General features: G+C 37.2%; 3 protein-coding genes across 7 annotated transcripts; 1 reads left to right on the top strand and 2 right to left on the bottom strand.

Annotated features, from left to right (window-relative positions):
* The first annotated feature begins 837 nt into the window (after positions 1 to 837).
* On the top strand, positions 838 to 14028 carry bcl2l13 (BCL2 like 13). Of its 4 annotated transcripts, none has more exons than XM_052582197.1 (7): positions 838 to 953; positions 1963 to 2131; positions 4638 to 4739; positions 4835 to 4991; positions 5268 to 5340; positions 5470 to 5598; positions 11653 to 14028. In XM_052582197.1, exons 2-7 carry the CDS (start codon positions 2008 to 2010, stop codon positions 12487 to 12489), a joined length of 1422 nt encoding a protein of 473 aa, XP_052438157.1. In that variant the 5' UTR covers positions 838 to 953; positions 1963 to 2007; the 3' UTR covers positions 12490 to 14028. The 4 variants fall into 4 exon arrangements, with proteins under 4 accessions (XP_052438157.1, XP_052438159.1, XP_052438156.1 ...); XM_052582199.1 differs by lacking the exon at positions 838 to 953 and adding an exon at positions 960 to 1170; XM_052582196.1 differs by lacking the exon at positions 838 to 953 and adding an exon at positions 960 to 1212.
* Positions 14029 to 14275: 247 nt separating this feature from the next.
* On the bottom strand, positions 14276 to 17325 carry bida (BH3 interacting domain death agonist). The gene is made up of 4 exons (XM_052582200.1): positions 17157 to 17325; positions 15735 to 16027; positions 14930 to 15063; positions 14276 to 14821 (listed from the first exon to the last, which is right to left on the bottom strand). Exons 2-4 carry the CDS (start codon positions 15985 to 15987, stop codon positions 14627 to 14629), a joined length of 582 nt encoding a protein of 193 aa, XP_052438160.1. The 5' UTR covers positions 15988 to 16027; positions 17157 to 17325; the 3' UTR covers positions 14276 to 14626.
* A 3036-nt stretch (positions 17326 to 20361) lies between these two features.
* On the bottom strand, positions 20362 to 26816 carry wee2 (WEE2 oocyte meiosis inhibiting kinase). 2 transcript variants are annotated; one of them, XM_052582175.1, is made up of 13 exons: positions 26800 to 26816; positions 26420 to 26571; positions 25753 to 26004; positions 25419 to 25618; positions 25292 to 25346; positions 25027 to 25196; positions 24743 to 24864; positions 24489 to 24635; positions 24310 to 24411; positions 23733 to 23818; positions 23383 to 23553; positions 20895 to 21043; positions 20362 to 20760 (listed from the first exon to the last, which is right to left on the bottom strand). In XM_052582175.1, the coding sequence occupies exons 3-13, from the start codon at positions 25993 to 25995 to the stop codon at positions 20625 to 20627; spliced, it is 1581 nt and encodes a 526-aa protein (XP_052438135.1). In that variant the 5' UTR covers positions 25996 to 26004; positions 26420 to 26571; positions 26800 to 26816; the 3' UTR covers positions 20362 to 20624. The 2 variants fall into 2 exon arrangements, with proteins under 2 accessions (XP_052438135.1, XP_052438136.1); XM_052582176.1 differs by lacking the exon at positions 26800 to 26816 and having other exon boundaries at positions 26371 to 26433.
* Between the last annotated feature and the right edge of the window lie 530 nt (positions 26817 to 27346).

Below are 27346 nucleotides of genomic sequence, written 5' to 3'. Positions count from 1 at the left end.
TTCTTTGTTTGATATGGAATGGAATTTTGTATTTGTGAACTTGACTTAAAAATGTTAAAGTGTTTCAGTTGACTTTTGAGTAAAACATTACAAATGCATGTTCAGGTCTTGCACCATTTGAGGGCAGCAAATCCAATTAAATGCCATGTGCACACACGACTGGATTGCATTATGTTTGCATCTGGTGCATAGGCTATATTAGATTTAATATAAATGCGTACGATTCAGATTTTTTTATTTAATAAATCTTAATTTGTTTTGGCTAGTAAGAGAAAGTCTTTTTCTAAAGATTAAAACGTTGATTTCTTAATCTTCTGTACACCCTTGCTGCCTTGCATCATATTTAAAAACCTACAACATAACAAGAAAAGTGTTCTCGACTAACTTTTATAGATTTTTTTTATAGGCAGTGCAATTCAGTATCAGTACTTAATAATATTTAAAAAAAAATATTAAACTTATTTTAAATTTGAACTTCATTTTTCAGCCGCTGATTACAGTACAACCCTATTTATGTTGTCGTATAATAAAACAAGAAGTCACTGGTAGAAAGTTAAATTATTACCTTAATATTTAATGAATGTATTTTAATCTAAAATTAGTAAGCAATAACAGTTCGGCCCTTACGAAAATTAACCATGGTTGTACTACAAAAAAAGCTATACAACCATATGCTACACTAACTTTAGTTTAAACATGGTATTTGTGGTAAAACTGCTGTGAAACAACAAAAAGGTTACAACAGTTTTACTATAATAAAAATTTTGTAGATTTTCGTAAGGGGGCGTGTGTTGATTCGAGAGATTCGAAAAGAACAGGTTCATAAGAGTCATTTGTTCATGAATCGAACTAATCGCGATGCGTGATTCACCAAAAAGAACCGACTCATATATGAATCATTCTTGTGCGTTCGTCCGAGAACAGTTAACGGAACTGGAAGTAAACCGTAACGGGTAAGGAAGTATCCATCTCTCTGTTGGCCACTCTATCGTTGACCTTCTCGTTTCCGCGTCCCGTGTCAAAGTAGCAGCCGGAGTACAATTGAGGCGGATCAGCGCGCTTGGCTTCATTCTCCCGCACACGCGCAGCACGGGCAGCACGCAAGCGCACGTTTAAACAGTTAGCCATCCCACAAGCAAAGCTGTTTTATAGTTAACTGAAAGAGACCGGGTGAGCACCCTCTGACCGAACAAAATTATCACTGGCGCAGAGGTACGACCCATTCAAGTTAAGTCGCAGCATGATAACATGTTATGTTATGAGTGACACTAACAGGTTATGTTTCAATTTGAGCGACTATAGCCGGTTGCTCTGGCACGTGAGTAGGTGTGGCGAGCTCGCAGACAGGTTCAGTGGGAGTGGGTGTCCGCGTGCGTTACATTGTCCACCATGTTCTATTAAATGTTGTGGACTTCGTTAGTGCACGTATCTCACGTCACTTTCAGGACATTTGCCAAGAGAAATGTGCGCTGTAGTGTTATAGGAACTGTCCAGGTTTGAAGTGGTCAAGAGACAAACTTGAGCAGTGTTAGAGTTGGGTGTATTACAGTGTTGCATGCATGGAAAGAATTTGCATATCAGTCAAGTGGTTTTGTGAAGTGATCTTACGTAACCGTTTTAGTTATATTAGTTCTGTTTTCAGACTGGCAGCTCACATACAAGACATAGATTACCACAATAAAACTTCTGTCATCATTTACTCATGCTGGGAATGGCCGAATGGCAACCTCAGTCACTTCATTGTATGGAAATAAAAGTTGCAATAAATGTAAATGGTGGCTGTCAGTCACAATTTTTCTCCCTTCCATATTTTTAGCCCTCTTTTGTTTAAAGTCATTGCCTTAAGGTTAAAATAATATGGTTCATGTTCATATACTTACAGCTTTTATTTTTCTTAGTGGAGCAGATGCCAGAAGTTCCCCAAATTGTACGACTAACTTATAAAGTGTTTATTTGTTCTAGGACTTGTGAACACTGTCATTTGGTCCTGCATGTCCCTGAGAGTCAATGGCTGATTCTGGCTCCTCTGCCACAGTGCCTGAAGGATTTCACTATGAGACCAAGTATGTCATCCTCAGCTACCTCGGCCTGCTCCCGCCGTCAAGATCAAGACCCTCAGAGACAGCGGAGGGTAAGAACTCACATCCAAAAATTCAGTATGCACAAACTGCCTGCCTGCCAAGAATCATAAGGAGTTTAATTTAATCTCAAAACAATGAAAAAACATTAAATGGTACGCTTGCCTCGCTTATGCAGGAAAACAGCAAGCGGTTATATATTGTAATGCAAGCATAGTGAGGCAAGAAAGCACATTTTCTGTTTTATGCAATACAAAATTCCTGCAGAACTAATGACACTGATGAAAAAGTGTAGAAGTTTTAAAAAGATGAATTAAAAATATTTTCTCTAGACTCTGTAAATGGCTTAGCATTAAGATGTGTTTTTACAAAAGTCACTTGCCAGTTCTAATGTCAAGATTATTATTTCATGATGTTAAAGTGCATTCTTGTCCGACAGAATTCTTGTCTTTTTCTTAAGGAAATTAAATTTTGGAATATAACATCCCTTTCATTGTCAGCCATATAAAAGTTACACACACCATTGTACACATATTCACTGTGCTACGTAGATAGTCAGCTTAGTGATTATTCTGGATGCTGTTGACTGTGTAAAATACATGCAATATGCATCAAATGGTAAGCTATATACAGAGCAAGTAAACCTAATAGTAGAAAACAATCTAGGTATTGTGGGAAAAAGAAGATAAAATAAAACTCAAGTCACTACAGCAACAGTTCTTTCATGCTGCTTTAACACTTCTTAGACTTTCCCTAGAGCCTCTTTGCAGACACCGCACCATTGCAGTTTCAGTCTCTAGTAGGGTTTGTCTACAGTTACTGAGGTCACATTCCTGCTCCAGTAATCTCCATTTTGCCCTTGAACATGGACTATAACTCAAAGTACTGTATACAGAGTGCCATAACCAGTGTACTTTGATTGAAAAGTGCATGCAGGTATTGCAAGTAATGCATTAACAAATCCCTCAGTGCCTGTTTTGTCTATATTTATGTCACAGTCCATATACAGTTGGCAAATTCGGTTCTGTTTATCTGTTCATTTATATGTTTTGTGCTTCAAACTGTCTATGGCATTTTGTTTAGAGGAGAAGTTGTAAGGCGGATTCTCATGAATATTGTCATTTTCATTTTTTTTATTTAGTCCTTGTGGAGTTTAGAAGTGAATGCAACGCGCACTCAGAGTTTGTCATTGACAGTTAGTCTTGTTGACTTTATTGCAGAGGATGGTATGGGCTTAAGCTGTCTGTTGGAGATTTTGAAGCCTTGGGCATATCAGCGGTTCAATGAGGAATGTCCTGCTCTGGTTTTCATTCAGTCAGCTTTGAAAGTAGCTTCTGATCCCTCTTTCCACTCGACCCGCTCCGCACTCTGACAGACTGTCAGATGCGATCAACGTTGGCTTGTTCACATGCCACTGTTCAGAGCAAAGCTCAGCCTGAACAAAACTGACTAAAGACTGGCCCGGCCTGGGAAAATTCATTGTGAGCTCCAGTCAATTTTTGTAATATTGTAAAAGGCTTTGTCTGATTCACAGCCATTTTATACGCATTCTCTCTAAATCAGTTTCTTTCCCTCTCTAACACTTCTTTTTATAGACATTCACTGGGTCTGTGAGGTTGAGAGAGCTGAAAGCCTGGCCCTTGCTCAAGCACTAAATAATTCATCAGTGTATGAATGAATAGCCACGCAATGGTTTAAGGCACCACAGAAAAAGCCAGTTGTATTACAGCCACTGTATTACTGAATTGTTTCTAATAACATATTACAATATAAAATAGAAAAAATGGATATGATATATTGAACCCTTAATATATGATTAAAAAAATAAATTTATTAATTTTTTAGAATTAATTTTTTGTTGTTGTTGCTATTTACATATACTATCTGGAGCGCATGATATGTTTTGACATTGTTCAAAAGTGCTGAGTTTGACTCTGTGTTGTCAATCTGTTGTGTGCCGAATATACTGGTCATTAGAAAAATTGAAATGTAGAAAATTATTCAGCTTAAGATTTTAATACCTGGAGTTTTCTGGCTGGTGTTGGCTAAATATATTTGCATCAAGGTTCAAATAAACAAGAATTTAGGACTTAAGATAAGCAAAATATTTCAGGAGCTGATGAAAATGTTATAATGCTTTCACGTTTTGTTTATAAAATGTATGATTTGTTTTTAATAGTTTTTTTTTTTTTTTAAATCAAGGTTATTTCAAATGAAGTAATGTAGTAAAAAAAAATATTTTAGCTCCAAAAGAGCATAGAATTCCAGCTGTTATTGTAGCTTGCGTTAGTTATTTTGTCCGTATAGATTTACAAATTAATTAGTAAACTCTTATTTTCTTAAAAAATAAATAATCAAAGTACTAAATAGGGCATTTTGTTCATACTTGACCAGGTAAATGATTACATCAAATTAAGAGAAATTATAATTATCCACATACAGTTTATATATATATATATATATATATATATATATATATATATATATATATATATATATATATATATATATATATATATATATATATATATTCTTTTTTTGTGTTATGATTCTATGCAGGAAAGAGCCATTCTACACTGGAAGTGGAAAGAGAGCGGAATAGCAGCCTGAAGAAACAGATTGAGAATGAAATGAAGCAGCTGGAAGAGGAAATTGCGGCCTGTAGGGTGTTTCTTGTTATTATACTGTATTTTCGTGATAAAATAAATCTGAAATCTGGATCATAGTTTAAGTCACCTGCCTCTTTTTCTGCTCAGCTTTTTCCAGGACTGGTTTTGATCAGCTCACATCCCCAGTGTTCAGTCCAACCAATCCAGAAAGCTCCATAGAAGACAGCCTGGCAGTGCTTGGGGACCATGTCTCACGGGACCTGGACACACACCTGTCCTCCGCCACTCACACGCTTCTGAACAGGTCCTTTTAAATATCCAGGGAAAATTCCTGGACGTTTTCAGTAGTTGTTAAAAAGATTTAGTAACGTACTTGGCAGAGGTCTTTGCCAGAAAAATGTGTTGTGTAAACAGCCTGCATATACAGTTATTATAAGTTGGCTTCAAATGAGTTCATTATTGACATTTAGCTTAAATATTGACTAAATCTGGGAACGTGTCATACTGATGTTTTTCCGAAGAATAAGCAAATTCTAATTAATGCAGAGAAATCTTCCTAATATAAGTGCCTCTCATGCAGTGATTTGGACTTTGAGCGCTTCAGAGCAGCGGTGGAGGACGTGTCCTCTCATGCTCAAGGAGGATGGAGCAAGGTAATCCAAAAAACCTCAGCAAATAGATGCACACCAAGCACCCAGAAGAAAACTGGAGAGTCTCACTGGATCATCAATGTCTCTATCCTTCATTTTCTTTATTTTGTTATTTTGTGTTGCTCTGTTTAGGTGTTGGTACCCTTAGTATTGTTACAAGCCCTGCAGAATGAGGGGCAGCCACTGGAAACTCTGCTGCATTATGGTTTGCGTTACCTTGAGGAGTCACAAGCAGACTTCATCATTGAACAGGGAGGATGGGTGAGTGACTTCTATTTGATGGGATCTGTATGTTATAGCCAGTTTGTTTCTATTTCACTTTTTTCTATTAGTAATGCAGATTATGTCTCTCTTTGTGGTGCAGTTGTGTGTTATGTGAGTTCACAGAATTAATGCACATTACTCAATGATAAATGAATGTCTCTGCAACCTGTTAGCAACTTATGAAACGCATGAAAGTTTCATGATAGTGTTTAACTGGGTGTCCCTTAAAGCAGTGGTTCCTTGACCTTTTTTACTGAAAGGTCCCTGTTGTCCAACACAAATCAGGATATTTTCTCCACTGTTTCTACTACAATCTCATTTATAAAGTGAAACTGGGAGACACTAGTTATTGAGAGGAAAAAGAAAAAAATTATATGATATCTTGTCTTTTTTTCAAGTTAGATGATATGCATATGAATTCCTCCTGAGGGCCTCCTAGTAAGTCCTGTCCCCTGCCTTAAAGAGGTTCAGGTCAGTTAAAAGGCACAATGGTCATTGGCTGTGTTTTCAAGACTCCTGTCAGGAGAGGGAGCCAGAGCTGTGTTCGTGATTTTTCTTTTTGTTTTTAAATGTATTATCTGGCCACGTGATGATCAAGATATCCTTACATGGTGTTTCATCAACACGTACCTTTTCACTTTTATGGACGTGCTAACTTTATGATGGTTCTGTCAAGTCATCTTGATCATGACGAGCATATTTGTTTATGGTCATAATAAAGAAGTACTCTTCAGCTTAATGTTTTGCATAATGTGCACACTCATTCCCGTCTTATCAAAATGTTATTTTATATCATTTGATAGTTTGAACTCAAGTTGTTCATTTGGGAAGGCTATCATACCCTCATGCAAATGTTTGAACAGCTCTTCACCTCTGTCTGATGATGTCGTATAGCATGAGGAAGGTCTATTTAGGTCACACTGTATCTCAGATGAGGGCCGTCTGTATGAAAGACTCCGTTCATGCGTTCTGTGTGCGAGCTGAAGAACTCAGTCAGAAGGATTAATTTAATTAGTGCACCGTTGACACTGACACAGGGAGGAGGGGACACCATTGTTTCATTCTGCCGCTCGGTACAGGACCACATTCCAGTGATGAAGCGGGAGCTTTGGCATAGATGATACGGGATAAGCATCTGTGAGAGTTTGAATGCAGCTGGGAGGAGTCTGACAGAAGGAGAAGACCGTGTGCAAACAAACCCAGCTCCTGTTTAGCAGTTCCAGCCCCATTACTCTGACAGCAACCTTTATCCGGTCTATACTTTCTCTTTGCCACTCATTCACTTCATTTCCTTGTGGTCACTGCTGGAGTTCTGCGCATGTTTGAGACGAACAAAGGCAGGTAGGACAGCTGCTTTCTTCTAGGTGTCTGGAACAGATGAGATTCTCTTGTGGTCCATTTGCACAAAACAATTTAAATGTTCTGGATTTAGGTCCTTTTGACCTCTTTCTTGCTCTCCATCACATAATGGCTGTTGTGAATGGATAATAAAATGGCTAACACAAGGACACTCACAAGGTTTAAATCTCCAGTCTGTAAATCATTTAATATTTAACCTGTTTTAGTGTAGAAATGACTGCAGTTTGAATGACTCAGTTCTGCTTTTAGCTGAATATAAGTGTATTTTGGGCGATCATTCGTTTTTTGCACCTTTTGCGAAACACCATAATTGTTAGAGAATAGAACAATAAAATAGGCCTCATTTGTGAAACATGACAATTAATTGTTTGCTAAAGCATTCATGCATAAATTGTTGAATCCGTATAATGTGACAATTCATGTATGCATGGGTTTTAATGCACATTTATACAGAAAATAATTTGTAAAGAATGAGACCCAAAGCCAGTGACGTGAATGAGAATGAATCTGATGACATGTTCCCGCTGAATCATGCTGTCTGCTCTAATCACGAAAAACTCCTATAGGTCAAGGGAAAGCATTCAGTAGAGGTAACAGAAACCTGGTGTGTGGGACGTGTGAGACATTTTGTCTTGTGAGTTGCCCCACCCCTTTATCCCCTTCCTGTCCGTCTATCTGTTCTGTATGTAACACAGAGTTGACTTTCAGGGTGTCTGTGTCACATGACACAACAAAGGTTCTTGAGATGGCTTGATGTGATGTAATTTGACTCCTGTTGTACTGGTACAGACAAACTGCTACCAAAGCAGTGTGCCCCTGTCTGTATATCAGTAGGGCCTGAGAGCGGAGCTCGAGCCACATCAGGTCGCATCACCCGGCACATCTCACAGCCCGGCTTCTTACGTAACTACATTTTACAGGCGATTTGCTGCTATCATCACACAAACAGAGGCCATACGCCACCCCCACACACTCCAGAGATGAAGAACAGAAATAAACCTGATAAATCCTCCTATGAATCAGCTGGAGCAAGGCTGTCCCAGTTTGAATGCCTCCAAACTATTCACAGTGCTAGTTGAGATGGTGACCTGTATGCTTGACATCCTATAGGTCAGGAGATCCTGAAGAATCTTTCACCCAAGTATACGAAGTTGGTTTGAATGTAGTTTAATAATATAAAGTGTTTGCTTAAGTAAATTTAGGATATGTTTAGATATTAAAAAAAGGAGGAAATGTCAACCCATTATCTGTCAAGCTGATGCTCTATTAATGAATGAGCAGGTTTATGTGGAGAGTTCTCACCAGTAGGTTGCATGATGCAGTGGGCAAACTGGTTGTCTTATCAATACACAGTTCAGCATTCACAGGATACTGGTACAGTATGTGGAAATGTACAGGTGTGGTCCACCCTCAACAGACAATATGTTTCTTTGATAATATAACAGTAGAAACTTCCTTACAATTGTGTTAAATGTTGTAAGGTTACAGAATGTATCAGCATTGACATTTATGCACATTACCATTCAATAGTTTGGGATCAGTACGATTTAAAAAATTTTTTTTAATTAATACTTTTATTTACCAATTGCTCAAAAGTGAGAGTAAAGACATTTATGATGTGACAAATGGTCTCTATTTCAAATAAATGTTGTTCCTACAATTTTTAACAAAAATTAGTTAAATTGTAAAATATTTCACAATATTACTGTTGTACTGTATATTTTATTTTATAAAAAATGCAGCCTCAGTGAGCATAGGAGAAAACAAAATAATTGACCCCCACTTTATTGAACAGGTACTGTCCAATGTTTAGTACACACAGTTCACATACTTTTAAGTAGCACATTATTACCAATTGGTTACCCCTCGACTGGTTCTATGCTCTGTACCCCATCCTAGCTTTAATATTTAATGTTTGAATGCAAAGCATTTGAGTTTGGCCAGCATACGTGAGTTTTTGTCTCTAGGCGAGGGTGGGTACATGTACTTAGGGTGGAGTGGTGTACAGACACCCAAAGCTCACCTGAGAGAACTTGCCTTACAGCACAACTTCATTTTAGACAGACTCTGGATAGGAAAGCAAGCCTAATCTTGCAGGAAACATCTATCTTATGCCACCGTCTCAAAAAGGTATTGTCAATTTGGACTATGTACATAGGATTTTTGTTATTTTAAGTTTACTTCATAACCATACTGGTTAATGCTCGAGTCTTTGGAGCCTAGAAAGCTTGGATTTCACAGTATTTTTTTTCTTGCGTTTATTTAATCTGCTTTAAAAAGATTTTGAGAGCAAATGGAAATAATAATGTCAACTCAATCCATCTATCTTTCTGGGATGATATCACATGCATATAAATAGGTGTCTTGCCACAAATAATTTTCGGTATTACTTTCATTAGATTTATGGGGTATGCATCTGTAAATCAAGCATAATATGTGTAGTGCTAGACAGCATATTATTTATTATACACTATCGTTCCAAGATTTGGGGCTGGTACAATTTTTTATTTTATTTTATTTTTGGGGAAATTCATGCTTTTATTTATGTTAAGTAAACGAGTACCAAGTATAATCTCAACCCGAAACTTTTGTCTTTACTGACATAACCTGTTGTTGTGTTTACCATGCAGATTTCAGAAAATGTCATTTGTCTTCATAAATTATTATTTCTTTGGTTTCAGTTTTCAGGGTGTCTTTGGAAACTCTCTAAAGTTATAAATCTATTTAGGCCTAGTTGTTTTTTTTTTTAGGAGACACTCAGTGGTTATCTATATATGATTCACTTTCACATACTGGTTGTGTGCGTATGGTTCTCTATCTGTTGGCACAGCAAAGATTCTTGAGATGGCTTAATGTGATGTAATCTGCCATTAGAGGTTAATCCAGAAGCTGGGCTCTTATGTGTTTTTGAAAGCATTTGTGTGAGACAGGATTACATATAACATATATAAAACATAAATATTACATGAAATTAGATGCACATGCACTGAAGTGAATTCCTGAAATCTAAAAGAGCAAAAAAGTCATAGGTGGCAGAATGCTGTCCTTTTAAGATGAGTAAGCAAGGGGCAGTATATTAGGTTTGCTTAATGCAAATGAGCACAAACTGACATATTTACAGACAATGAGTTTAAATTCAAATAGGCTGGTTTTGCATGCTTGACCTAGTTGGCACAGCTGTATAGTGATGTGGTTGTGTGGGTGACAGAGGAAGATATAATCATAACTATATAGGAGGGACCGTACAGTGAATAAAGATAGAGAGTGGGTTAAAACACTTCCTGTTGAGGTCTTGAAGACTTATTTTGAATGTTGCCCTCAGGTCTGTCTTTGTGTATTTGTAAAGAAGAAGCTTCTATCAAGTAATTTTCAGAAAATAAGGACCAGTCAACACTTTTTTTTTTTTTTAACTCGACTTGCTGATCTGTCTGTAGTCATTATAACAGCTTTTACACAAGAACCAGGAGAACTGAATAAAAGCATCTGCGAAATACAATAAAATGTAGCTACTATAATCTAACATCATATTTAGTTAATAGCTGTCCATCATTGATACTTTGCATTTTAAAGTTGATCTTTTGTCAACTATGAAGTATAGAGAATGTATTATTATTGCTGTATTACTCTCACACTCTATTGAGTGGCAAAAGAAATGGTAAATTCTGTTTACTGTACTAAAGAACATACGGCAATAATTGTATTATTTGAAAGTCAGTGTATTTGTGTGTGTCAACATATATATTATATATAGATACATTATATTATATACACTATGTTTAACTTTATTTTACATGCATTTTATTTGAGCAAGTTATACTACTTTTCAAAAGTATTAGGTTGGTATGATTTTTTTGCGTTTTGATTAAAGCTTGCATTTGTTTGATTAAAAACAATAAAAATTGTAGTATTGTAAAATATTGTTACAATGTAAAATAATAAATATTGTTACAATGTAAAATAATAAATATTGTTACAATGTAAAATAATAAATATTGTTACAATGTAAAATAATAAATATTGTTACAATGTAAAATAAAAATAACTAATTTAAATTTTAATATATATATATATATATAGACTTTATCACTGTGTAATATATTCCTGTGATTGCAAATATAATTTTAAGTAGCCATTGTCAGAGTGATATCTTTACTCTGTTAATTTTGATCAATTTATTGCACATTTATTTGTGAAGGTTAGTTGAATCGAAGCTGTTGATCTCCTTAAGAATGGTTTGTAGACACAATCATGAAGCCCATATAAAGTAATGCACACAGTTAAAAACAAACATATTACATGTTTTTGTTGTGGTGGGAAAGAGATTAGATAATTGGAGTTTCCAAAGAAAGGAACTGCGTACATTAGCTTACCACAGTTTTAAAATGAAACCCAAAACACATGTTCTCATGACTCAAACCTTGCCAAAACCGTTGTTCTATGTCAGAGATCTTCAACTCAGCTCCCGGATACCCCCTATTCCTCAGTTTAATCAAACCCACCTGAAGCACCTAATCAATCTCTTCTGGATTGCTTGAAAATAAAAAAAAAAATAAAAAACTTTGCAGGACAGCGAGTCCTTCATTGAAACATTTCTCATTTATAGAAGAATAGATTAGAATAGAAATAATAGAATATTGGTAATTAGAATAAAAAAATAAAAAACTGATTGATTTTCCACTCCTTATATTACAGGGCACTGTGTTCAGCTTGGATGAAGCTGAGGACCCTGGTGTGTTCATAGCCGAGGACAGTAACGACATCTATATCCTGTCAGCTGAACAGGCCTCGGATCCGTTGAGTCCTCCTGCTTCATTACTGACACTTGGAGATAGCAGTGAGCCACCTTCCTGGCAGACAGAGAGTCTTCCTGTGTCTCTGACAGGACACGAGTCTTGGGCACAGGTTGGCATGATGGACCCAGAAGACGCCAAGAGTCTGGACAGCGCCGAAGGAGTGGCGTTAGTCGAGGAGCAAAGCGAGAACAACTCCTCGAACTCTGACATTGTCCACGTGGAGCGTGAAGATGCTGAACTTCTAGAAGAAGGTGGGGAGACGGTGGAGGAAGGGGAGCTGCAGAGTAGCGTACTTAGTGTGCTGGGCAGTGAAAGCGAACTTGCTGCTGTCCAAGAAGAAGCACCAACCGCAGAGCTAGTGCAAACAGCAACTGAGCTGACTGTGGAAGAGATCCCTCCACCTCCATCCTCAGAGCAAGAGCACCCAGCTGCCCCTGCTGCCTCGTTCCCCGTGCCTGAGCCTGAACTTCAGTCTCAGCCTGTTCCAGCTCCTGTGGAGCCACAATCATCTCCCCCACCTGATCTAGAACCCGAGGGGGTCCAAGCAACCCAAGAGCAGGAGATTCTTCATGAGGTGAAGGCCTTCTCCACGGCCCACGACCACCCTGAGGTGCAGATGAAGTCAGTGCCACAGCCCGAGTCCTCTGACCTCCCTGTGCTGCTGTATGGTGGTGCTGCCCTGGTGGCCGTCGCTGCAGTATTGGCTTTTGGAGCGCTGGCCTACAGGAAGAAGTAGAAATTCTGTGACTGTCCATGACCTCACTGTATCTCTTTCCCCAACGGAAGCCCTGTGGGTCACAGTGACGCCACAAGCTGCAATTTATGGGAAAACTACTCTTATGTGTCATACCAATTTATTCATATTCTTTTTGTTCTTGTTGCTTTTATTTGTTGGCTTAGTCCAGCTTTATGACTGGAGATGAACCTACAGGTGAAGTCAGGTTTCTTTTGTGCTGTATTAGTAAACATAGTAGTGATTGGTTCACTATGCTGTGACCTAGGTTCCTGGTACCAAAAGGAACATCAGGGCTTCTGATTCTGAAGAAGTTAATTTGTGTTAGTGAAGCATGTTTATTCTCATATATAAATATTTGATTTAATGAAGTTAGGTTTGATTTTTAAACAAGCTTTTGCGAGTTCATGATTTTGATTTTAACTTATCAGACATGAAATATTAAAGTGCAAATCTTTATAGGCTGTGCTCTTCCGATGGATTGTGTGACTGATATCCTCCCAAAATAGATCAGTACTTGTACAAGATTACTCGCAACAACCAAAAACAAAGACATTTAGACATTCATATTAACCATATTTAGTATATATTTTGAATAAATTAGGCTTGCATGAATCCTTTGAATTCCCCCTTTTAAAGTTAAGTTGAAGCCTAGGTCACAGTCTCAAGTGGAAAACCCCTTCACTTTGACTGATACATTTTAACATCAAGTGTTTGTCGTTTCTTGATGTACACCAATTCATTATAATGTGAACATTTGTTCTGTTAGATGCAAAACGTGTTTGTAGAAACTTAAATACTACACCAGCACAGTCAATAGTGCCACGGCGACAGGGCACAGTTGACTGAATTTATCTCAACGTCAGGAACCATAATATAATGCTAGATGAAAAGTAATTTAGTTTTCTAATATGATGTTTCTAAGTATGAATTTTGTAATTAAATGCCCCTACTTCTGGGTCAGAAGCAATTTCAATAAAATTTTAAAATGAGAATATGATGAAACATTAAACTTAAACCACTATGATTTATAAAAATCCAAATGGGTTTTGTAATTCTAGATTAAAAAGTGATTTGCTGTTAGGTAACATTATCTGTCTGTTGTTCAAATCATGTGCTGACTTCAGGTTTGGGGGACCAGAATGTCTCTTAAATGTCTAATGCACCACAAAGATCTGTCATCGGTCCTTTGCAGTTTTTCTTTCTCCTCAAACTTAGTACTTACTGTCTTCTCTGTTTCTGATTTAACACCTTGCCTGTACCTTGTGCTGTTGTTTGTCTTTAAGATAAAAAGGCCTGCACAGCACAGCCTTGTCACCCTCCTTTCCCTGTTGTGTGCCTATCCAAAAGAAACCCTGCTATTCAAAACAACAGAAAACATAAGCAGAAGTCACACACAAAGGCGGGATCCACCTGTTTTTTGTCAGTGGTTGACAACCTCATGTCAGAGAAAGTACTTTTTTTTTTTTTTTGCAAGTGAGGTTTTTTGTATCACAGATTGACAAAAGATGTGAAATAAAACTGTATTCCATCAAGGGTTAACCTTGTGGTTTGTGTCCTGATTTAAGCATGAATTTTATCTTGAAGAAACATTTTTACAGAAAAAAAAAAAAACATGCAAACTAAAATAGAAATTAAGTTTGCTTCCTCTATTTTGTACTGATATGAGTCAGATTTGTTGTAATACAAAAGTGACGGTTGATCATGTGATATCCTTTACAGACTAAATGAGAAGAGATTATGAGATTGAAGATCAAAAAGTTATCAGAGAAGATCGAGAAAGCATACATTTTTTTCAGAAATTTGGTTTAATGCATAATATCCGGCTTAAACCGGAAACTATTTTCCCACGGCAGTTAAAGAAAGAAACAAATGCCTAACAAGACCATAAAACTTAACGTGGCCAAAGTGCCAAAAAAACAAGTTAATCGCAGACAGTATTACAAGGAAATACATAGAAAAAAGGAAACGTTTACAGAAAAAAAAAAATCCCATAAGGTAATGCTAGCATTTCAATCTTGACTATCACTTTAAGCAAAACATACATTTGTGTTTACAGGCAAAGATTTCAAATGTATCATTTATTATCTATATACATATATGCACATTCCATAAATGAGTAACTGGAACAAAGAGCTCATCAGGATCTGTGTGGTAAGAAATACTGCACCACTGAGCTGTAAAGACCAAACAAAAATTGAGGAACATGTTCACAAACAGTCTTCATAAGCACAAAAGTGAAGGCCATCTCCACAAGTTCCTTCTTAAACTCACTGGCACCTGCCACCTGGTGAAGTAAGCCCTGCACTCCATCAGACAGATGTCTGCCCCACAACTGTGAACATTTAAGGAATATTGTAAATGGTGTTTCCGGTTTGAAGGAGCAACCATTCGTGTATATTTATAATTAGATAGTTTGCAATACAGTAAAAGTTTGTGTCACCTGCTCTTGCGATCTGTATAGTTTCTTGGTCAAACTTTCAGCAGCTTGGGACAGGACGCTTTGCTCAAGCAGGTCTGCAATTCTGATCAACTCTGCAGCCATTTCCCTCGCTGCCTGAGCCTCTTCAGCATTGACTGAGGTGGAGAGATACATTAAGCAGCATTAATAGACACAGACAACGACAAATATATAGTACTTTTTATGTAACTGATAATTAGCCATGCGAAATATATCAGTGATTCAGCCAATTTTGTATATTTAAGGTGACAGTCCACCCAAAAATTGCATTGTCATTTACTCACCCTCATGTCATTCAAAGCCTGTATGACTGACTTCCTTTGAAACACAAAAGATATTCTGAAGAAAGTTGGTAGGCAAACAGTTTCAGTTCCCATCGACTTCTATTTTTTGACCATACAGTTGAAATCATGGGAGTGAAACTTTCTTCAAAATATCTTCTATTGTGTTCCACAGACAAATAAATAAATAAAAAATCAGTCATACAGTTATGGAGAGACTTTAAGGGAAGTAAATTATTACAGACTTGTTATTATCCCTTTAATTGTGGGCACTTGTTTCCAATTTGTATATTTTAGATAACTTTTTCTGTCATCTAGCCCTAATTTAAAGGTATGGTGCTAGATTACAAGAAATATTTAGCACTTTTTCAAGTTCTTTCCATACAAATGATGTGAGCTTGACAAAAAAAAAAGAAAAGAAAAAAATAAAATAATCATTGGTTTATTGGTATAATTTAAGGAGCACCTTTAGTAAAAAAATTAAATAAAAAGAGGAAATAATTTACCTGGTAGTTGAGGCTGAACTTGATTCTGAAATTCATGTAGAAGTTCTCTGTAGCTGACTGAGAAACTGTGTCCATCCGCTTGTATTTCATCATCACTCTCAATATAATTGTGATTTGTAGGCAGATTTAGTTGTTCATCAAGATAAACAAGCTCTCTTTGAAGCTGGCTATTTTGGCAGCCTTTTTGCTTAAGAAAAGAAAGGAGCACTAGGGAAGTGTCTGGAAAACTGTCAAAGTTTTTGTTGAAGTCCATTGCACAAACCCAAACCTGTACAATGACTTGTACAGGTGCACTGCAATTCAAGAAAAACACAAAAGCAATTTGTTTCAATATCATGATAATATTAAAAGAAATATGTCCCGGGCACTGGTTTGCAATTTGCAAGCCTTGGTCAGATAATGATTTACAAAACTGTATATGGCCTGATCAGCACATTTAAATATATTAAATACTTAACCATAGATACACATGTATACTATAACTAGACAGTCATACTGTAATCATATTTATAAATATGTGATAAATGTGAACCCAGAAGTGAACTTCACCTTACAAAACCTACTTTTGTTGACATCCTTGATTGTAAAAACGATTAAAAATAAATAAGCAAGTAAGTAAATGATTTAAAATTTGTAAACATGCATAACATAACATGAAAACATCGATCTACAGATTGCTATATAGCTTAAAAAAACACTTTAATCGTAAATAAATTTAGTCCGTGGTTTGTACAACAGTAGTAGCTCGTAAAATGAAATAGGCCAGCTCTCAAAAACCAGCTAACGTTAACTAGCAGTTGATAATGTTAACTGTTTATTAGCCAACATTGCTAGCTAACGTTGTGATTGGGGTAATTTATACACATTTTAATGACGTTTAGAAGACAGATTTGGCCTTTTACAGTGAGTTTGGTTCCCCGGTTTTCGCAGAATAGAGATCGGTTAAAAAAAGATTCTCAAATCAAAACAAAGGAAGATAAAACTGAAGTTCAAGTTCAACTCTGGGGACCACACAAATGACACCTAACGTTAGATGAAGCTCAATAATGATTAATGCAGTTAAAATATAAAATAATAGGTAACGTTAGAGCACTTCTGAACATTAACTTACAGGAAACGTCAGTCAAACTGAGGGAAGCGTGAAACATTAATATATAAACTGGGTAAATAGAACAATAAACATGTGAAAGAATGTTTACATTTAAAGAAATTGCATCAACTGTCGTAATACGATCCACATTAAGCTATGATAAACACTTGCTAGGCTACGATCTAGCAGCAAAAGTAACGTTACCGGTGGTGTACTAATTTTAATACAACACTGAATATTATTTATTGTCATTTGAGGAACGTTTAAACCTGTCTATATATGTGTCAACTGTACTTACTTTCCATTGAAAAAAACAAACATTCGTTACTTACGTAAACTTCGAGTCAAAACATCACGAAATAGCGAAGTCTGTCGACTTATTAAACAAACACGAATGTGCACAAGAGAATCCCCCGTTTACATGCGTCACCCAGGATGACGCAAGTATAGAGGTGTGTTCGACATCGGCTGCGGCTGGATGCAACCGATCGGCGAGAGTAGCCGCGTGCAGGTGGGGAGGAGCTGAAAACGGAGATATGAAGCCGGACACGTTGTGGCTCCCGTAGTTTGCTGCAATTACGTCAGTCATGGCAGATCACGTGGCGATTGCTTACTTGATCGCTTTTAAATGTGTGTATAAGTGGTGTTTTGGAAGGGTCTTGAATGTTGTTAAGTTGAAGTTAGAGCAAATTGTTAGTAGTTTGCTAACCACATGCAGGTGAAGTATAAACACAGCAAAATAAACTAAAGAATATGAAGAAACCAAACAAATGGAGGAACATAATGTATCATGTATCATTTGTATATGGAGCATACATTTATGACCACATTAGATTGTATGTTTTTAAGATTAATATTTTAGTTATTAAAAATGCTCATTTGAATAGGTTATGCTGCTGAATACTGTAAAGGGTCTGTATAAAAAAGAAAGTCATGCAAAATAAACATACACAAACTTTATATGAACAATTAAGTAAATACAGTAAAACAATATTTAATAAATATGATTTATAAGATGAAGATGACATAAAAACGTATTGAACTGTTTTAAAAGTCCATATGAGAATTTCTGAAACTGAAGTCGACTCGCAATAAACTTGAAATGCACGTCATCGGTGTCATCAGTGAATCCAGCCAATCGTGGATCAGTTGTGTCGTCATCAGAACCTGTGCAGCCGCTCTTCAGAAGCTGCGCTGGCTGAGTTCTCCGGCTACTCTCGAATCGCTCTCGTGGTACTTTGACGGCACACGTCACAGTCACGTGGCGTCAGCGCTGTATCAAGTCGGACAAAATTTCTAACCGGCATGCACTGCTTCAAGTCAGCCGACGATCGGTTTGCGCAAAACTGCATGAAGTCGAACAAGCCTTAGGTCTCTGCAGGAAATTAATGGGAGTTACGAGATCAAGGTGTTTTTACACCATGATACCTGATTGGTTGATGTAATAGTGACGTTAGGTTTAGGGGTGGGGTTGTGTAAGGGGGATCATTTAGATTGCATGATTCAGAAACACCCAGCAGTTTCAAAACACCCACATGGTGATAAACGCCCACTTTTGCTCTGCAGAGACCTAAGTCTCGGATGACGCGTCACTGATAGGCGTGGTCAAAATCCAGAGAAAAGCAAAGACATGTGATATGTTAATGATGAAGAGCTAATATGAAGAGCTAATAAGTAATAAATAAGATAATATATTATTCTAATACGGTTATTATTTATTTTATTGGCATATTTTTAGAAAACACTATGAAATGGTAATTTTTTGTATTTATTATATTATTTTTTTTATTACATTTTATATTATCTCAAATATGAATCAGCATTTTCTATAATGTCTAAATTCTAAATCAAAATACATATCTGATTACATTTAAATTAAATTACATATCTGATATGACTTAATATATATTTAGCATCAAACAATATAATTCATATTCTCAAGGATTAAAAATTAAACGAAAAAAAGAGAAGACTGCACAACCGTAGTGACTCTTCATCGCTTGAATGTCTTGAGTCCACCAACATACCGAGTTTAACGAATTTATTCCCAGACGTGTGATGGCGTGACTGCAGTGGGTTTTGGAACCACATCCTCGAGTAAACAAGGTTTGAGGTTAACCAAACGTAAGTTCAGGGTATAACTAACGGTGCTTTCTGGAATAACGTGACACTTCTGAAGTATGATGTTACTGATTTCACCTTCACCATGGCAGACAGATTGCGGTCTTTGCATTTGACGTATTTCCTTAGAAGTGTGTGTGCAAAACATTTCATTACCCAATGGGACACAGTTACAGAATTGTAAAATTTCAAGTATTGGCAGAGCTTTTTGATTTTCTAAATGTTTTTAAAATCCTGCTGAGTTTTATGATGGTGATGATTTTTCAAAGCGGTACCAATTCAGGGCCTCCTAGTAGCTGACAATGGACACCCATCCTGAACCCTTTAACGCCAGCTGTCACATTGCAGCAAGAGGTCTTGTTGAGAGGGTGTTTGGAAAAAGCAGTTTCCCTGCTTGCCGAATGGCCTTCGAACAAAGCTTGACTTGACAACAATTGCAGTCACTGTTGCTCAGAGCAGGCAGTGCTGTATAACTTCGGGGGAAAAGTCTTCGAGATGATGTACTATCAGAGTTTAAAGTGGATTACTGAATTGACGCTCATCTTAAACACTGCTCACGGTTTCATCGGGCGCACGCGCCTGGACTAAGTTAACTTCCGGTCTGTGTTATATCGGTCTGGCTGCAGTGCCTTTGCTTTCTACAAACGCAGTTAAAGCCAAGGTGATGAGTAGACTGAAGTTGGGCTCAGGTGGTTGTGCTGCGGGATGTGTTTCCTATACATTTATTTATTTTTGGAGACTCGCCACAATTTTAAAACTGATGGATTTTCAAAAAGGCTTCGTTAAATAAACACGAGTAACGTAACATTACGTAACGTACTGCACGTTTAATAATAATAATAATTCCTTAAATTTATGTTTAAATATCAAAACGAGGCACGGGTGTTTTTATATCGCTGTATTTCTGAAAGAAGATTTGCATGTTATATACCTGATAAAGCAGCGTGTGAGCGTACCAGCTCTGCTTTGTTTACAGCTGTTACTGGGGAAACCTCTATTTCTCGCGCTTTATGTCTGTGCTTTAAAACATCTCCTGCTGGCAAAGAATGAATTTGCATTTTCATTAAGTCCGCCTGATCCACGCAGCAAACAGATTTTGTTTGTTATCAAAAAATATCTACTCTAGAGGGACTTGACTGTTGTTATCGATTCTATTTGGAGTCTACCGGAAGTTAAGTTAGGTCCACAAAAGCGCTCACGCGCATTAACGTTTGTTTATGTTGATGCCGTTGAAACCGTCTATACACTGCTCCAAAGCAGTATTCAAAATAGTGTAGATTCAGTGTGCATTTTGAAGACCTTCTTGCATTCTTGCACATTTCCTGTTGCACGCACACACTTTCAAGTGGCCAAGAGTGCAAATGTGGGTATTTGGACAGGCCCTGATTAAATTGGTAAAACAGCATCACACAGCAAAACATTTAAAAACTTTATTTACAATTAAAAAGCACCAGTTAATTGAAAAGATAGATGTACCATTCAACAGCAAACTATAAATATGCACTGATTCAAGCCACAAATAAAACTATGAATAATGGTGATGTTAAGGGTTAACAACAAAAAGAGGATCTGAAGTTTCACCAGTGACAAATGCTGATTAATGCTAAAACATCTGACTATTGCATTCCAGAAATACAGTATGTAGGTCTGACGACATGCAGTACATGATGAATTCAGTGCTAGTATCCAGGGAAACCGAAGCTCATGGAACGGGCAGCACTTCTGCCCACAAGCTTCCTCCCAGCTTTTGGAAGAGACCCTAGTTGTGATGACTGCTGCGGTGAGGTAGCAGCCAGTCGGGCCTCCTTGAGTTCTCTAAATAGAAATAAAAAAGGCATGGCAATTTAAGACCTCTATAAGCAGAAGTGATTAGTCCAAAAAAGTAAATAAATGCTACCTCATGAAATAGAGTACTACAGAATAGTCCAACACAAGATAACCCATCTCACCTTTCCAGCATAGCAGTTCTGAACTTTTCCACATTTAATTCCTTACGAAGTTGTGCAGCCAGTTTGCCTATCCTCTCCTTGCGCAGTACATCATGACGACACAATGCAGATGCAGATGGCCTAGTTGTAGGATCAGGATCCAACAGGGTCTATCATATACAAGTGTATTGTACATATTAGAGACTGATATAAATGTAATCAACTTTAAAACCCAGAAGTACCAGTTCTAACACATTTTGAACCACAAAACCAGTCTTAAAAGTCTGCATGAACCAAAAGTTGAACAGTGACGTAATTCCAGCTGAAATTGAATAATGAATAGACCATTGGTTTTATATTTGCGCTCCTCCGCTCTGTCTCTCACTCATAGAAACCTAACAGTTGGATTACTTGTTCACATCAAGACTAGCAATGCAGGCTAACAAAATCAATTTTGACTTCATGCTGACTTTAAGCTGCATAGGTATATTTGTAGCAATAGTCAACAAAACATTGTATTGATCAAGACTATACATTGTTCTTTTCTGCAAAAAAAAAAAAAAAAAAAAAAAAAAAAAGATAGTAATTTGATTAAGAACTTAATTTGGACAACTAAAAAAAAAAAAAAGGCGATATTTTTTTTATTTTTACAATATTCAGATTTTTTTTTTTTGCACCCTCAGATTCAAGATTTTCAAATAGTATTATCTCAACCAAATATTGTCCTATCCTAACTAACGACACGTCGGTGAAAAGCTTATTTATTCAGCTTTCAGATGATATAGTATATAAAAAAATTTTTTTTAAATAAATAATAAACTCCAAAAATTGAACCTTATGACTGGTTTTGTGGTCCAGGGTAACAATTTCACAAATGTGTTTATTTAGGCAACACTAATAAAAATTATAGGGTAAATATGAATTCTGAAATGTGCATTAAACACCCTGTACTTTTTATTTTTATATGGCATTCTTGTTTTGGACTTGTAATGTTAGTGGCACAACTATTTTGAAGAGCTCTCGTTCAGAATGTACTTTAGGGCAGGGGTCTCAAACTCATTTAAGGTTGAGGGCCAGATTGCAGAAAATGTTCCCTTGTGCGGGCCAAATTACCTTTTTGTTAAACTCTAGTTTGCTTACAATTACATTAATATTAACCATACAAACTACAATATAATTTACAAAAAAAAAAAAAAATGGTGTGTGTGTGTGTGTGTGTATACACATATAGGAAAACTTTTGAAGATGCTAGGTTATTTTAGGGGTGTTCAATATTGACACAAAATGACATATAACCATATTTTGCAGAGTGTTTTTGAGATGGTTTAATCCTGACATGGATAAATAAATGACCCTAAAGCTATCAGTAGGTGGCAGCAAATCTCAGCCTTTGAGTGATCAACTGACTCATTCAAAACGGCCGATTCATTTAGAAATGAAGTTAGAGATTGTATTTATGAATAGGCCAGTGAATCATAGATTGAAATGCTTTGATCCAAAACAAAGATCCATTCCGTAACAAAATACTCAGTGCTGCACGGAGACACACAATTTGTCTTACTTTGGCCTTGTTAAAAACCTTTCCTTGGCGAAACTGAGATGGACAGCATTGTGACTGATATAACACACTTAATACTAGCATCTTTTTAGTTGAGCTATTGTATAAAAGCAATCGCACTGACATCCGGGAAAGCTACACGCTTGTTATAGTTAGACATTTCTTAACGATCATGATATAAATATTTAAAATACAGGGCACTTTTGCCTCATATTTTGTATTATATTGTAACCTGATAGCCTTCATCTGACACTGAAAAACTCAATGTGTGTTTTTTTTTTTGGTTGGCAAAGTATAAAATGTCAGTTCGCACATCATTAAAACAACCCATTAGGATATTAGTACACGATAAATATTGCACACTCCTTGCTCATATCCTTTCTCTATACGAAGCTGTCCAGTGCATCAGTGTAATTTAATATTAGCCACAAATTGTGATTAAACGTACACGTTGGCGTTTCTCCTTAAATAGCCTGTCCGTCATTCCAGGCCAAATTTTCTTCTTTTGGACATGTTTAAAATCACAAGAAAATTGCCACACAAGCAATCATCATATCCTCATGCTGCTTGAGATTCTGGCGCCGCTTTAAAAGGCGCATGTTAAGTGTCCAGACTCCCGAGGCGTAATATAACGTAAATTAATTTGTTCCTCTTTAAATTCAAAATTAAACTTTTTAGCGAACACCCTTTATTTAATTTTCAAAGTGATGTTTAATTTATTTTTATATTATTGTTTAAATCCTGCTGCGGGCCGGATTGGACACCTCTGCGGGCCGTGTGTTTGACACCCCTGATTTAGGGACAAATAAGGTACAAAGCTGCACCTTTTGAAAGGCACTGCTCCAGTGAATGTTTTCGGAAAGTGTAAACTCTGAGTTAAGGAACATGAGAGAGAGAGAAAATTAGAGCGTTCAATAAACCACACACACATGTACGGCTTTTAAAATGCACCTTTAGAAGGTCTTTAAAGGGTGCTGGTAACTCCTGGGGCAGGCTGGGTAGCGCACCCTGCCTGAGGCTGTGCCAGTCATCTCCATTCTGAGGAAGTGGTGGAGCTCCGGCAGCTAATAACACAGTCAGGCCCAGTGCAAAAATATCTGCTTTAGGAAGATGTGTATAGTCCTGCAAAAAAAACAAAACAAAAAAAACCCGACAACAACTGGTTAAATCCACAGTTAGATTGTTTTTAAATTCATACCCAACTGTATATAAGATCAGTGCAGTTCTCTGGATAAGATCGCTATGGTTTAAATTCAGCAACATACAGAACATTCTGATAAAAGTTCAAACAGATACCATACCTCTCGCAGGACCTCAAAGGCCAAGAAGCGGCTATCCCCTTCCTCTACCCGAGGATTTGAGATGGATGTTACATGACCCAAGTCACCTTAAGAACAAGATATTCATGTCACATCACATATATACATTATTTTTTTCCTCAATTGGGCAAATGTCCAATGTCCACTTAAATTGTTTCTTTGTGATTAGTTTAATTTAAGTTTAGGCAAAAATGGTTTTGGAGGGCTGAAATAATTGGACCGAAATGGTGACATTTAGTCTGAAATATGACGAGGTTGCTCATTGCCAAACAACTTTACTATACTCATGTCTTTTACCTGGGTCAAAACACCCTGAACAGCATATGGAGTTGTTACTAAAATTAGTTTAAGCTAGATGAAAACTTTAATTTAGCTTTATATTAAAAGTTATTTTGTTGCCCCTCCAATAATACCAAGAGTGTTTACTTTTGGGGCAGTTAAGATCCATGTTAGAAATGTGTTGTTTCAGGTCACTAAAGACCCAAATATGTACTTTAATCAAGACTGGCAAATAATTTATGCATTTAACGGTTAAACATAGGTAAAAATAGGTAGATACCAATTTTATATACAACCCCATAGGAGGGGCTTTCATCCTCTTCTTCACTATCTCCCTCTCCACCTGCACTGGAACTTGGTCGACGGCGGATAAAAATATTACCTAAAAAGAATGGGAAATTAAACATGCAAATCCAGTTTATCATCAAGTGTTATAGGCATGCGAGAAACAAAGCTCACTGGGTTTAATGTCGAGATGCACAAGGCCTAGGCTGTGGATGTATTTGAGCCCCATGGAGACCTGAAGGAGCAGATCACTCATCTCAGGAACACAGAAGAACTCTCCTTGCTCTCCTTTTTCAGTTATAGCATCATGGAGGCTACCACCTATAAGTGTAATAAACCAAAAGAGTTAGCCTTGTTAAAGAAAAAAAAAAAAAAAAAAAACACCAAACACATGACCGTCAATGTAGTTTTGTGAGCTTCTGTCCTACCATCACAATACTCATTTTGTATAATCATATGGTCATCCTCAGCCCATGCGGAGTAGTAACGCACAACATGAGGGTGATGGCCCAACACTGCATGGGCGTACACTTCCTTCAAGGCCAGCTGCCTGAAGAGACAAATAAATAAAAGAACTCTAATGGTTTAGGATTCATTGAGGAAGCACAAAAACCATATACAGAATCTAACCAGATTTAGAATAGTCCTTAGGGGTTTTAAATTTGGAAAACTGAGAACATGAAGCCCAATGTGGCTGGCAGTGCTGACTCACTCGTTGGCTGAGCCTGCAATAGGCCTGCGCGAGCGCTTGATGGCGTACATGCAACCATCCAACCTCTTCACACAGCGATACACAGTACCAAACTCGCCCACGCCGATGCAGCTCAGCTCTAGAAACTCACTCTCATAACGCGACAGCATGCGGGCTGACACTGCTGGTCTCTGAAGGGCAACAGATGGGAGACCGTGTGAGAGAACAAATAGATTTGCCAAAGCTTTTGGTGGGATTAAGGCAAACCTGGTCTTTGAAACCATACCTTTGAGGGGAGGAAGAAATTTTCATCCTCTGACGAGTTCGGAGTTTCCTTAGATCTGTAAGGTAATGGTACTTCAGTGTAAAATCTAGTTCCTAAAATGTCATTGCTTGAAGGAAAGAGCGGTTACCTTTGTGCATCGTCCTCATCATCATCACTCCTTTGGCTCTTCCTCTTGTGGTGTTCACTGCTCCTGCGCACTGTCTCTGGTGTGAAAGGGTTAATGTTTACAGAGGGCATACGATCAAAAGCAGTAGACAAACGAAGGAATCTTTGACTGCGACGTGGCTTGCTGCTAGAGCAAGGTAGAGCCGCTTTAGACAGCAAACTCTGTGGGAAGAGGAAATTCGATTATATAAACAGCAAGCAATTCTTTACAGGGCCAAATGTATTGCTACTGCAAAGCATACAGCAGATGGTCACCACATCAAAGTTTACATGTATCTGAGGCACTGCAAGGTCACCTTTGGAGTACTTGGAGAGTCACAAAGACGGAGTTTTTTCCAAGCAGCATACGGAATGGGAGACGTAGGGTTGGAGGGGGAAACGGTGATACTCCTGGTGCGGTGGCGCTGTACCCGGGGTGTCCGACAGGGGCTTCTGACTGGAACACTCCTGTGCGCCCATTCAAAGCTATTGTCACTGCTGTCCTCCTCACCACTGCTGGAGAAGTTTAGATGCTGCTGTGCTGCATTCACAGAGGCCATTTCAGACCACTGCAATCAGAAAAATGTTACAGATTTAAGGAGAAAAAAAGGGGGCTAGTATGGCAACTAATGTGTAAATTAATGATTAATCAATGTGGATAACTAGAGTGGGACTATAGATGGCCTATACAATTATTTATGGTGTTCAATAAATTTGTTCTCAGCAATTGTGAGGTGTTGTTTAATTTCATTTATTTTACATTATATGTAATTAAAATGTACACACAAACACAAAATGTAAGGTAAACAATCACAAGTTATGAGATTAGTCTCCTTGGGTAACTTAGGCCTCATTATCTCAAGGATCTCATAAATTTGTTGTGAAAAGATAAACACATTTACAGATTCTCTCAAAATATATCTTAGGTCACTCACATGGTCTTATTATGCTGTTTTGAACCACATACATGCAATTTCAACTTACCCTGAGATGAACGCATGGTCCACCACGTTTGAACTTGGCGCGAAAACTTTAATGAGGTCCTTTAAGATGGGCGGAGTGTACTGACCTTAATTAACTCCTTCAACTAGCGTCAAATATTTAAATTCAGGACTCGAATCTTTTGAATCTGTTCACTGAATAAAAAATAAATAAAAAAGATTTGTTCAGATCCGTTAATAACTTTAATTTGACGGTTTATTTGTGATCACATCAATCGTTATCACTTTTCTCTCCATATGTGAAATTCTGAGTATAACTGGACTAACGTTAACTAAAACGTTAAATAAAATATAACAATACCCCAAATTAATTATGAGTTTTCATATAGCCTTTACACCATTTTGTGGTCATCAGACAGTCACCTTTACAAAATCATGAGGTTTTTACTCTCTTTTCTCTGCTTGTTGTGTGAAGTAAGCTAGATGACGTCACTTTCGTTCAGAAGTCCGACTCGTTCAGTAAAGGGGCGTATACGTTTAGTAGTTTCAACGGTTTCAACCAATGAAATGCTAGTTCACAGCTTTGCCAAGTCTATGAGTAGGACATGTTCCTGGATCAAAATTACTGTCCAAAAATACAGACTAAACCCAATCCCTACCCCTACACCTAACCCTAACCATAATGTATTCCTAAAATAAGTGTGAAATTATAGGTGATTAACAAGGGCGTAGAAACACCCAACCCTGATCGTAGGCCTAAAACAGACATTTCCTGAAAAGTTACCCTGAATTCTGATTGGTTAATTGGAATGTCAGTCTTTGAATGCAGTAAAGTGGTCTCTCGATTCAGAAAATAACCAAATTGAAAAACCAACCTCTAATCATCAAACCCGTATAGACGACAAATAAATAATAGAAAAAATATTTTATTTTATATTAAATTTAATTAAATTTAATTTAATGATTTATA

Source organism: Carassius gibelio, chromosome B18 (assembly GCF_023724105.1).
Source record: "Carassius gibelio isolate Cgi1373 ecotype wild population from Czech Republic chromosome B18, carGib1.2-hapl.c, whole genome shotgun sequence".
In the NCBI taxonomy this organism is placed as follows: domain Eukaryota; kingdom Metazoa; phylum Chordata; class Actinopteri; order Cypriniformes; family Cyprinidae; genus Carassius; species Carassius gibelio.
The sequence above is the reverse complement of the archived record's forward strand: the minus strand, read 5'-3'. Positions and strand labels throughout refer to the sequence as shown.

What these genes read in the sequence shown, in the direction of transcription:
- bcl2l13 (XM_052582197.1), top strand. Translation starts at nt 2,008, where the DNA reads ATGGCTGATTCTGGCTCCTCTGCCACAGTGCCTGAAGGATTTCACTAT. An exon ending in ACTCACACGCTTCTGAACAG is followed by an intron (nt 4,992 to 5,267) that starts GTCCTTTTAAAT and finishes CCTCTCATGCAG; the next exon opens with TGATTTGGACTTTGAGCGCT. An exon ending in TCATTGAACAGGGAGGATGG is followed by an intron (nt 5,599 to 11,652) that starts GTGAGTGACTTC and finishes CTTATATTACAG; the next exon opens with GGCACTGTGTTCAGCTTGGA.
- bida (XM_052582200.1), bottom strand. Translation starts at nt 15,987, where the DNA reads ATGGACTTCAACAAAAACTTTGACAGTTTTCCAGACACTTCCCTAGTG. An exon ending in AGTTCAGCCTCAACTACCAG is followed by an intron (nt 15,064 to 15,734) that starts GTAAATTATTTC and finishes TCTCCACCTCAG; the next exon opens with TCAATGCTGAAGAGGCTCAG. An exon ending in TATACAGATCGCAAGAGCAG is followed by an intron (nt 14,822 to 14,929) that starts GTGACACAAACT and finishes AAATGTTCACAG; the next exon opens with TTGTGGGGCAGACATCTGTC.
- wee2 (XM_052582175.1), bottom strand. Translation starts at nt 25,995, where the DNA reads ATGGCCTCTGTGAATGCAGCACAGCAGCATCTAAACTTCTCCAGCAGT. An exon ending in ATTGCAGGCTCAGCCAACGA is followed by an intron (nt 24,865 to 25,026) that starts GTGAGTCAGCAC and finishes TTGTCTCTTCAG; the next exon opens with GCAGCTGGCCTTGAAGGAAG. An exon ending in CCTTTGAGGTCCTGCGAGAG is followed by an intron (nt 23,554 to 23,732) that starts GTATGGTATCTG and finishes TTTTTTTTGCAG; the next exon opens with GACTATACACATCTTCCTAA.